Consider the following 11479-nt stretch of genomic DNA (forward strand, 5'->3'; position numbering starts at 1 on the left):
GGAACTGAGTTTTGTACCAGTACTGTGGGTGGACAAAATGGCAGCTTTTACAAACAAATAGTTTAGCAGCAACTTAAAAAAGCTCACGTGATCGATCTGACAGGACATGAGACCTGTAATTCAAAGTTATAATTATATAAGTCACTTATTTACGGAGTGTTGAAATTTGTCTTGGTACGACCCATTACTGACTACAGTTCTAGATACATGCAACCCCTCATCTTGCAGAAAATTGCTTCATGCTGAAGGAAAACTGATTTGTTGGATTTTTGGGAACATTGTAGTAAAACTAATTGGTTGTTGGCTGGTATTTTGACTTTGATTTAAAACATAACCAGATCTTCAAACGATAGACATTGAGTGTCACTTAAAACCCTGTTGAAGACAAATGAACAGTAGGTGGTGCAATTGTACAGGTGAAGGATCCAGAATGAATGAACAAACTCAACCATCTTTATTAATAACTCTTAACAAATTACTCGGTAAACAAAAGATAATGCATTACTTGGAAATAAAATACTGCAGTTAACTTCAAAGTTGTCAGACTTGGACTGTTAAAAAAACATCTCTAAATATCAGTTCAGGTATTCCAACCGTCTCATTACAGTAGTTGCACGTAGTTTTTAGGGACCAGAGCTCGTTTTCCCCTCAAATCCCCCAAAAACCATTCATCATCAATGGACTCCAGATTGGTTACTGTGTCCCCAACCTATGAAAGGAAAATGGGAGAGATCATTAGGTTATTTCGGTTCAGGCTTTTGATTGCAAATTTGTGAAGGCATTTGACACAGAAGTTATGACCAACCTGCAATGAGAGCTCCTCGTCACAGTCTGATGTGAAGTCAAACAGAGCCCTGGCTCTTGTGCCTCCTGCACCTTCATTGTGTTGGTTATCAGATGTCTGCTGCACTGTTGGAGGCATTCACAGAAAGTCTCGATCACTTCAATTTGAAAATTAAGTTAACAATTCAGCTGAGCAAATTTATAAATTATTTTCCTGACAGATCCCATAGAGAATGGGGGAAATCTTTTTTTATTTTATTTTTCAAATGCAATGTTGTACAATAAGACTGATGCTTCATCTATGAATAATAATAAAAACAAACTAAATACTATTTCACAACGAATCAATAAGGCCACACAGTGAAATCTTTGTACCTGTTGTGGCCTCAACAAAAGACATAGGGAACATGCCCTCTCTGCCATTGAGCCGGCCAAAGCTCCACTCCTCACTTAAATGCCGGGTGATGAGGATACAGTCACCCTGTTGAAAGGAAAGGTCATCCACCGTCTTTGCAGCGTAGTCATACAGCGCCACCACCCACTCCACACTGGACTCGGGCGCCTACAGAGGGAAGGAGGAGTCATAGATGAGAATAGAAAACTTTATGTAGCCTACTGGGTCAGCTACAAAACCAGCATCATCTTTGTTGGGGTTTGAGTTTATATAAATATTAGCTACCTGAGCAGGTTTGGTGACCACAGATTGTTTGCTGGGAGCTGCAGCAGCCATACCTGTGGAAAAAACATAGCAAGCAATAGCATTTTACTCTTAAGAGCTTACAAAAATTGTAGGCTTATTCCAATGTGTTCAGTCTTATGCCCTGTATAAAGTATACGCTTGTTTGTAGGACAGCTGTATAGATGATCCATTTGGTATTAATGTTTATAGTATTCAGTATTTATTCACTTCACTTGGACTATAAACTTTGGATAATTCAACTTTTAAAACTGATATGGAAGAACAATCTAACCTGATACAAATTATGGGGAAATCATAGCAAAATTATGGGTTCATTTTTATGCTAAGTCTGTAAGCACTCGTAGGTTTTATTTTTTGGATAAAACCTAAAAGAAAATAAATAAAAATGTCAAATTAAAAGAAAACAACAGAAAAAGTAGGAGGCGAGGGGGTTAGTGGGATGGGACAGCATGCCATAACCCATGTCCTACAACCTGCCTTCATTAAATCCTCCCTATGGACTGAACTAAACAAATCTTTGATGAAACAAAAGCAGAGGCACAAATTCCTGACATGCCACAAAGAGAGAGGCCAGCCGGCCACACGGGAATAGGATAGACTATAAGGCTTTATAGTCACAACAGTTTGTTTGATAGTTAAAAAAAATCAACTAAAAAAAAAAAAACAAGCGCATAAATTGTGACATGTACTCAAGGTCGTCTCACCTGGCAGTGCTATCCTGTTTGACTGCTGCTGACATGGGGGCAGAGGCAGATCTTCAATGACCTCCACAAAGTTAAGGGGGAAGATGCCGATGGAGATTCCGTTCTGTCCCTGCGCCCAGTCATCTCCCACGTATTCCTTCAGTTGGATCACTTCTCCCTCAGAGAAAGACAGCTCATCACTGTGCTCCCCCTCAAAGTCGAACCTAGCCACACACCTCGGACCACTTAAACAGATATTTGAAAACATCAGGTTAAGCTCATCGGGTTTGGTTTGTGAAGGTCAAAAGTAACGATCCGAATGCCTCTTAAGAGCAATACCTGACTGGTGCCGATTTTGGTCTGGCTTTTCTTTCAGGGAGGGGTTTGGGTGAATTTGACTACGTTGGAAAGGAATTTGCCATTAATTTTCTTTATTATTTTCTTATTCGAGCGATGTGTTCAGTAAAGAGATAACTGGTTCATTAAAACTGACCAAGACTTTGACGAAGTTGATCGGAAAGAACCCAGTAGAGCCCCTGCAGGTGCCTCTGTACCACTGGCTGTCCACCTTCTCCACTTCTGTTGCAACATCTCCTGCTCTGAGACCCAGCTCTCCTGGACCCTCTGTGAGAAGAGCAAACATTTTTCAGTGAAACTACAACAAGAGCTGTTTGAGACTGCATACCTCCTCTCAGGCTGAGTAAAAAAAATATTTCCAATGCACAAATCCTTTGACCTAGACTGAAATCAAAAGTGAATCATTTAGGCCAGCCATTTGGCTCGGCACGATGGATGCATTACCTTGGATGAAGTCACACACAGCCTGCACCTTCAGCCCATTACCGTTTCCACCTGAAGAAGCTGGAGCAGTTTCCACCTAGAAGCGAATAAATGTTGATTGTATTGGAGCTGACTGAGCACAGTAGCAAGTAGGGCTCAAGTAGCAAAGGTTTCCTAAAAGATAAACTATCATTTACCTGTGGTGGAGGCGAGTATGATCCAAGAGGAGTTATGATCTTCATACGAGACTTATGGACTCTGCCTCTGATTTCTCCAACTTGACACTCAAATTCGTTTTGGTCGATCTTTTCCAGAAGCAGAAGCACTGCGCTTTTCTGCAGAAAAGGCCGAAGAAAACAATAGATTCAGCTCCTCAAGAGGGGCCGCACTGATGCGTTGGTCTGTAGGGTATTATGTGGTGCAATTCATTTTTATGTAGGAGCAATGCGTTTCTCACCTGAAATGATAGTTCTCCTGTATTGCTCCCATTGTAGTCAACGGCTGCAATGCCATGAGGGAGTTGAAGCTGATGGAAGAGAACAATTTCAAACAGATGCACGTGATGTTGTATTAGAATCATAGTTTGGGCACTCAGGTGTGTGGTGGGATCCCTCTCACTGTGTATTTGTTGTAGAGACGGTGGCCCGGGCTGGGCCTCGGAGGCAACACAAGTCCTCTCCTTTGGGACTTCTGTTCCTGGGGTTTGGGGGAAGGCTGCCGTGAGGCTGCCTGAGATCGACCCGCGGACTCTCCTGGTGGGGGAGGTCTTCCGGGGCCTGTCTTGGCAGGAGGAGGACGAGGGGGGAGGGTTTTGTTCACACTGGGCTTCCTGAAATACAAACCCATTGGTGATTTAAGTGAGACACTATCTATACAAAAATTAACCACAAAATGAAAATTTTAATTTCCACGATCGTCTTACCGAGGTGGTAATGATGGCTCCGGCCCGGTGCTGAACCAGTTCTGCAAAAGAATCCCATTGTGTGTTTTTTATTAGCACAACAAACAAAAAAAGACGCATGGCAACAGTGTGGCACTGAAACCATAGGAACCACGTGACAACACATTGCATTCACAGGCAGTGAGTTCATGAGGCTACAACGGTCTCTTTGTTTGTGCAAAGCAGAGGAGATGAAGCAGGTAAGCTGCTCAGTAACAAGGGAAGATAAATCTGATGGAGAATGTGCCATTTCAGAAGCAGTGCCACCCTGAATTCTTCACCCCCAGGTGGACTCTTAGGAGTTCATTTTATTGAGTTTCATTTCTTTTGAAGTCTTTTTTGGTCTTTAAGAATATGTTAACAGTTTTTGCGGGCGTAGTTGATTTGAGGTTTGTGGCTGCACTGTAATGCAAATCTTACCTGAAAGGGGACTGGAGGTGTCGAGCTTTCTTTGGGGTTCGCTGAGGAGTTTAAAGAGCCTATGGGCTTCTGAACCGGGAGAGGGGGAGGACTGTCCTGAAAATGATCTGACATTGAGAAGAGTTTAATCTTTACCAAAAAGTACTGTAAACTCGTGTTCCTTTATAATGTATCTCTATATAGTTAGAATGAGTGTGTGGACAAATACCAATGTTTTAAGGATTCCTTAACTCACCTAAACCAGTTTTGCTCGGGACCCTGATGGTGGTTGGTCTTCTTGTGACACTTTGTCTGGTAAAAGAGGTTCCACTGCTGTCCACATTATATTGAGTTCTGACTGCAATGTTATCTGAACAAAGGGAACAAATTGGCCACGGCGTAATTATGTAGCATCAGCCAGAATTCAAAGGTCTGGAGTTGTTTAATGGCAAAAAGTTTAGCAATAGAGAACCTCATTTTAACATCATCATAGTTTCAGCTGAATCTATGGCAGGAAGCTTCCCATAACTGATTGGACAATGTTTTTTTTTTTTTTTTTTTAAGATAATGTTTAAGAATGGCTGCATCAGAGTCTTGATCTTAATCCAATAAAGATGTTATGGAGGGACCCGAAGTGAGCAATTAGGCTGTAGTTCCTTCAAACTGATGTTCAGGACTGATCAACAGCAAGTGGAAAGATTTAGCCACAGATATTACATCACACCAGACTTAAAGCAAAAGCTCTCAATCTTTTAGCATACTTGGTATCGTTTTACTTGATAAATAAATGACCAAGAGGAAAATTTGTTAATAAGGTCCTTTAGAGTTGTTAAAAAATCCAGTTATGTTTTTGTTATCCAGAGGACTTGAACTCGCCTCAGAATAAATCAACTGACAATGTTAGCTAATTAGCCATTAAAGAACTTGTAAGATATTTTGGTAAATATACCTCCGAATCGCAGGAGATCATGGTTGCTTGGTAAAACAAAGATCATGTATAACTTATAATAAAATCCAACTTACTTGATGGACTGTCCTCAAACTTATTTTCTCTGAACATGGAGGCTGAGTTGTGGTTGTTTATATTCAGGTTGGGTTTGAGTGGCTCTTTGGAAGGCTTCACTGGAGGTGCAGGTGGAATCGGTGACGGTTCCTCTTCATGAATGGCGTTGGCTCTGGTCAGCACCGAAGGATGTGATCGAGGTGGGAGAGCCCCCTTGCTGTGTAAAGTCTCCAGCTCCTCCCTTACAGAATACCCCACAGGTTTTTTAGGGGGCTGAGGTCGAGGGGCTGGCGTGGGGTTTTGAGTGGTTGGTATGTTTTGATTGTTGTCATCATTTCGTTTGGGTTTAAAAGCTACAGAAGGTTTAGAAGCAACTGGGGGTTTGGTGGTGGCTTTTCTGGGTAAAGGTTCCGGTTTGGCTGATTCCAATCCATCTCCCTCTTCGCTGCCAGCCTGGCTCTCAAAAGCCTGGATCCTGGCACGGATATTCCGTTGATTGTGGTTGGTGCTCATCTCGCCAACAGCATTTTCACCCTGGAAGCTCTCGTCTGATTGCTCAGCTATATCACTACTCTCCTCACACTCGATAGCTCCACTAAAGACCTCCAGTAATTCCTTTAGATACTTATTTGTGGAAATCTCTTGGAAATCAGACTCAGTATTCTCACAGTCTTCACTGAGTTTGACCAAAGTTTGAACTTTGCCCTCCTCTTCTTTTGTCTGCTTGTGTGTTTTTGTACGTGGACGTGGAATGGGTCGTTGACCGTGTTGCGAGTTTGAAGATGTAGTTTCGATGGGAACAACAGTGACAGAATGATGATTTGTTGGAATATCCCAGTATACAGTGACAGATCTGGTGCAGGTGTGATATTGCTCTACGTCAGATTTAGCGTCACTCTGGTGCTCGGTGCTTGTTAATGCCGATGTGTTTTTTGCAACCTCACCGCCTCTATCAGTTGAAGGTTTTATGACCTTTGCTTTTGGAAGTGAGGGTCTTGGTGGTTTTTGTGGCTTTTTACCTGGAGACAGACAGAATCAGAGCGTGTAGAGCCAAAAACACCCATAAATGCCCATCAGTTTTTGACAAAAGATCCCTCACCAGCAGGTTTCCTCTCAGCTGGAACTGGACTTGCACTGCTTTGTGAGGCGGTGTTTTCCCCAACTGACTCAGTCTGTGTGGCACTTGAAGCGGTGCAGGTGGTACGACGGGGGGCTGCAGTGGGTTTAACAATATGTACCTCCTGGGTCTTCTCTTTGATCACCTGGTCATAGGATGGTGGAGGCTGAGTCATGAAAGAGAGAGATGTTCACACACGCACACATACGATTTTGCCATGCACTACAGTATTTTCACTTATTGTGCCTGATGAGTGTGATGTAACAGGTGACATATCACACATCGAGCCACAATTTGCATTGAAAAAACAAAACAAAACAAAACAGTTAACTTAAGCTGTGCAGATCAGATGAAGCCTACCTGGGAGACAGCTTGGATGCCTGCAGACCAGCCTGACTGAGACGGATGGAAAACCACAGAGCCTCCTGAAAACCAGTTATTACTGACCAGAGGTTCTGCTGAGATGATGGTGATCTCTGGCCGCCTACAACACAAACAATAAAGGCACCGTAAAGAACCGAGAGACAATTGAAATACAGGAAAACAACCACTTCCAGTCCATCGTGAACATGAGTCTCTTACAGATTACTATATTTTTCTTGACATTGCTGGCAAAGCAACATGCTTTCAGCCACATGCAACAAATCTGACATTTTCACACCTCCATAATGACCAAACAACACAGTTAAAGTGGAAATAAGAACAGGGATTAACAACATCTTTACCTTCTCTCTCTGGTGTTGTCGCCTTGAGAGTTAGTTCTTGCTGAAGAAAAAAAACAAAAGATAAAATAAACTGCCTATTTTGCATATCTCTCATACAACTGTACAAACATAAAGCTCAGTTCGAGTAAACTCACTTCGCTTGATTGCAGCTCGTATAGATGACAGAGGTCCTTGGCTGAAAAGAGAGCAGAACAAGAATCTTTGGAGCACAGATTGACAAGAGCCAACAGACCCTTGTGTTTAAGAAGAAGAAGTCTCTACACTCGTTCCCTGACAGGAGCATATAATATAATCTGACCATATTGCTGACGTCTATTTATGACAACAGCAAAAGTACGGGAAATAATTAATGAATCTTTATGCTCAATGACACAGAGAATGATAAAAAAAGAGAGGAATAATACAGAGAGTAACTCCAAAGAGGGAAAGTCAACGGAACAACTCAAGCTAAAACCATTGGAAAAATTAAAAAAAAAATTATACAATGACTTTTATACGTGCAGCAAGTTACACCACACAATGCAGCCTAATTCCTAAAAACACCAATTGTTCATCATTGTTTACTGAGAAATAGAAGAAGAAAGAAGTAGCCCATGTGAGCAAACGAGTGGGAAGTTCAATGAGAACTTACATCGGAAATGAATTATTTAAACATACGTTCCTGAATTCTGTTGAAATTTACCTCCCTCACAAAAACTCGAAGCCCAGTAAATCGCACCAACTTTCAGAAACACTCTACCCAAGTACTTGCCTGCACCTGCAAGGAGCTCAACATGCTGATTGTCATCCTCAGATTGTTTAACTTTCTGCATCCCTTTCTCATCCCCATAGTCTTTAAGCTTTCCATGGTGAAAACTGTTGAGTTGATTTCACGTTTACAGTCTCTTAAAGAGAGCAACGGGAAAGTCTCACGATAGAGGCAGGTTCATCATTAACGCACTGCTCAAAGACCAGATGGGAGATGAATGCAAACCACCTGGGGAAAAGACCAACACTCCTCCCTACTGTAGCACATGGTTTGCTTTTTTTTTTTTTCCAACAGGAAAAGTTGTAAACACAAGGACCTCAAGGCTGCTAATAACCAGGGTTATCTATGAAAACTGTGTTTTTAAACTGTTAACCGGTTTGTACAGGTCACTGGTCTCCTCAGTGTCTATAAACAGCAACTGAATAGGCAACATGATGCGTTTGTCTCTGTGTTGACCTTCTCTCTCTGAGCGAGCATAGATCACTGCATTGTTTGGTCCATTCACAGCCTCACCATCAGCAGATCTCACTGTTAAAGAGACACTGCTTCCAGCCACAGATGCAGTTTGGTGAAATCTGCTGGTACTTGTAAAAACCTGTGATCAAGAAGCAATGACACACCTGGAGTATAAATGTTCCGGCTTGGTTCTCTCCGGATCTGCGGAGGAAAACAGAAAGATACATCAGAGTACTTTTATTTTGTTAAAATTACAGAGTAATTTTGTTAAGATTAATGCCATTTTTTAGGGGAAGTCGGTTACTGGGGTGAGATTAACGGATAAACCCTGTATCAGCATGCATTTTCTTTTTTCCCCCCCAATACATTTATGCATCCTAACGTCCCACTTATAATGAGAGTAAAGAGTCAAATCAGAATCTAAGAGAATTTTCTAATCAGATTTAGATGGGTGGTGTAAATCTTTGAATCCAATTAACAGGAAAATGTAACCGTGTAGATGCTCATCTCTAAACTTACACAGTCTGCAGAACTGCTGTCATGTCATTGTGCAATCTTGCCTCTATTCAACTCTCTCCAAAAACTTTTTGCTTTGGGCTTTAATCAACCAGCTCCTGGTCTTTGTAGGTGGAGAGTACGCCACATATTCACAGTTTGCAGGCATAAAAATGTGCAAGGAGCTTAAAGTGCAGACTTTCAGTGTCTAAGGGTGTTCAGATCAATATTGAAGAAGCAAGATGATTTTTCCACAAAAATACACATTCCACATCCTTTCGGAAAGCTGCAGCTCATCAAGGAGATTCTAGGCAAAACAGTGGGATGTTCTAAATTAAATGGGTGATAGACATGATGGAAAACATAGCCCGCAGTTGATTTGTTTCAGTCTGAAACTCTTTGGTTTGAATGACTCTCCTACTTCCTGAATGGACTGTATAAACTAGAAATACAAGAGTATAAACTTAACTGGCAGGATCAGTCATTGAATCTTGTTGAACCAGTTAGTGACTGCTACTTTCAGGCACTATTTTACAAAGACAATGCACATTCCTTTGTACACATTGAAACTGAAGGCTGAGTTATACTTCTTTTAACTGCCCTTGCGCTTGCGTCTTGCGCGTATGTTAAACCAGGCTTAAGCCTGGTTTATAGTCGGTAACGCAAGACGCAACGCAAGACGCAAGACGCAACACAAGCCCTTGCGCGGTTGCAAGCCCCCCCTTGCGTGCTTGCGTGTGTCACCTCAATTTTCTAAACTTTACGCAAGACGCAAGCACAAGCCACTGGCTGTGTTCGAAACCGCCTACTACTAGAAAACGGCACTCATCGATCTGACAGTATGCAGAGCGTTTACACACAGTGCACTTCACTCCTGTCCGAGCCCAAATCAGCCAGCCTGAAAAGCTGATTTCCCTTAAGCTATAAACTCTGTAAATATATAACTTTAGCAACATTTGAAACATTTTCAGGCGAGAAAGTAGTCGTTTAGACCCCCAAGGTGTTGAAAATCTGACAAAATACCGGCTATTTACAAGAAGAAGAAGCATGAATCCACTCGAAGAGGTCCTGGCGGTGAATTTGCTTTCATCATAGTAGGCTTGTCATTGAAAAAACCCGCTACTCCACCTACTGTCCTGGCGGTGAATCGCCACGCAGCACACGCAAGCGCCGGCAAAGCAAAATGAAGTTTAAACGTCTCGAGCCATTAACATACGCGCAAGCGCAAGGGCAGTTAAAAGAAGTATAACTCAATAGTGGCAACAGTGGAATCAAATAAGGGCTCATTTGTCTTTCAAGGACAGAGGTAGAGATCTGTGCATTGGGTTAATGTCTCTAGCCTGAAAGCACGATGAGACTGGCAGCCAAATCCACCTGTCACACCTGTGACTTGTTATCTGTTAGAGAAACATTGCTACAGGCTAAAGTTACACTTTAACAGCATGTTTAAACAAAAGCCTCTGCTCTGTCACTTGATGGGGAAGAAAAAAAGTTTTGACTACGTTTTTAGACATCATTCCTTTCTTTCAGACGGGCTGTCCAGCAAACATTCAATCTTAGCAAAGACTTTTGCTCAGCTGTAGTGTCATCAACTGGAAACGATGTCACCCTGAAGTTCACATTGTATCACTTAAAATACCTTTCCAAGATGCCCTACCTGTGAGGAATTGAAGGAATGAATGTAAAATCTTCAACAACGAAAGGATGTTCCCATCAAGATCTTTCCCTCCATGTCCTCTGAGTGTGACAAAAAAGTTTGAAGCTAAGAGTAACACAACAGAAAAGAGAGGGGCGGCCCCATTACACCTCGCTGCTCCTCTGTTAACTCGGCCAGTCAGGTGAAGTGGAATGTGGTCATTCAGGAAGTGGAGGTTGTGCCACATAACACTTCCATGTCATTGTCCCAGCAAAGTTAAAAGTCACAGGGATTTTCAGGTCCCTGTGTGCCGTTCGCAGCATGAAGCAGCGTGAGTAAAGTCAGCAGCTCTGTTTGCATAGTAAAATAACTATTGCCTTTAAACTGGTGTAATATTTGATTTAAAGCATCAGTCATGCTAAATTCAAACAAAACAAGAGAAAAACTGAATAAAAGAAGATTACTGTTTACCGAGACACTTAAAAATGTGAAACTAGATAAAGAAGTTAAAAAAAGAAAATCTGAGATATGATCACTGACAACAAGTTTACGCAAGTTAAATAATAGTTTTAAACCATCATAGATACATAGGACATAGATACATCATAAGAACATAGCCATGTGGGTCTTTGGTAAATGTAATACAGTCTCACAGTTAGTATTAAGTTTGATGACAAACCAGTCTAACAACTGTAAATGTCATGTAATGTTGTTCTTCCAATCAAGTGTCCCAGGTTTACCTTCTTCAGTCTTTTTAATGTCAGTGATGGTAAAGGGCTCATTCGGCCTCATTTAGTGTGCCTGTGTGCACCTTAAAACATTACAACCAAACCAAAAACCTCTAAATCTCAGGGTTTTCTGGGTATTTTAAAGCTGTCCTCTAAAACCTTATATTACTCAGCAGCTGAAGACACTAGAAACATAAAATAAAAACCTTTTGAGATGATAATTCATAAGAACTAACTTTACTCTCATGTTTATCAATATTTAGAAAATATACATATAATATTACTT

The 11479-nt window shown here is 41.6% G+C and overlaps 1 protein-coding gene across 1 annotated transcript; it reads right to left on the minus strand.

Annotated features, from left to right (window-relative positions):
- Positions 1 to 431: 431 nt before the first annotated feature.
- Positions 432 to 10712, minus strand: sh3d19 (SH3 domain containing 19). The gene is made up of 21 exons (XM_075462367.1): positions 10487 to 10712; positions 8499 to 8535; positions 7265 to 7305; positions 7131 to 7170; positions 6766 to 6889; positions 6388 to 6571; positions 5309 to 6307; positions 4542 to 4655; positions 4307 to 4413; positions 3869 to 3909; positions 3565 to 3775; positions 3404 to 3472; positions 3144 to 3281; positions 2968 to 3043; positions 2660 to 2790; positions 2506 to 2564; positions 2188 to 2411; positions 1463 to 1515; positions 1159 to 1345; positions 806 to 909; positions 432 to 709 (listed from the first exon to the last, which is right to left on the minus strand). The coding sequence occupies exons 1-21, from the start codon at positions 10710 to 10712 to the stop codon at positions 602 to 604; spliced, it is 3273 nt and encodes a 1090-aa protein (XP_075318482.1). The 3' UTR covers positions 432 to 601.
- Between the last annotated feature and the right edge of the window lie 767 nt (positions 10713 to 11479).

The sequence above is a fragment of the Odontesthes bonariensis genome, chromosome 4 (assembly GCF_027942865.1).
Source record: "Odontesthes bonariensis isolate fOdoBon6 chromosome 4, fOdoBon6.hap1, whole genome shotgun sequence".
In the NCBI taxonomy this organism is placed as follows: Eukaryota; Metazoa; Chordata; class Actinopteri; order Atheriniformes; family Atherinopsidae; genus Odontesthes; species Odontesthes bonariensis.

Excerpts from the sequence above, each read along its gene's own strand:
- sh3d19 (XM_075462367.1), bottom strand. The coding sequence starts at position 10,712 with ATGTGGCACAACCTCCACTTCCTGAATGACCACATTCCACTTCACCTG. Across the intron at positions 6,572-6,765 it reads GCATCCAAGCTGTCTCCCAG|CCTCCACCATCCTATGACCA; the intron begins GTAGGCTTCATC and ends TTCATGACTCAG. Across the intron at positions 2,412-2,505 it reads CCAAAATCGGCACCAGTCAG|TGGTCCGAGGTGTGTGGCTA; the intron begins GTATTGCTCTTA and ends TATCTGTTTAAG.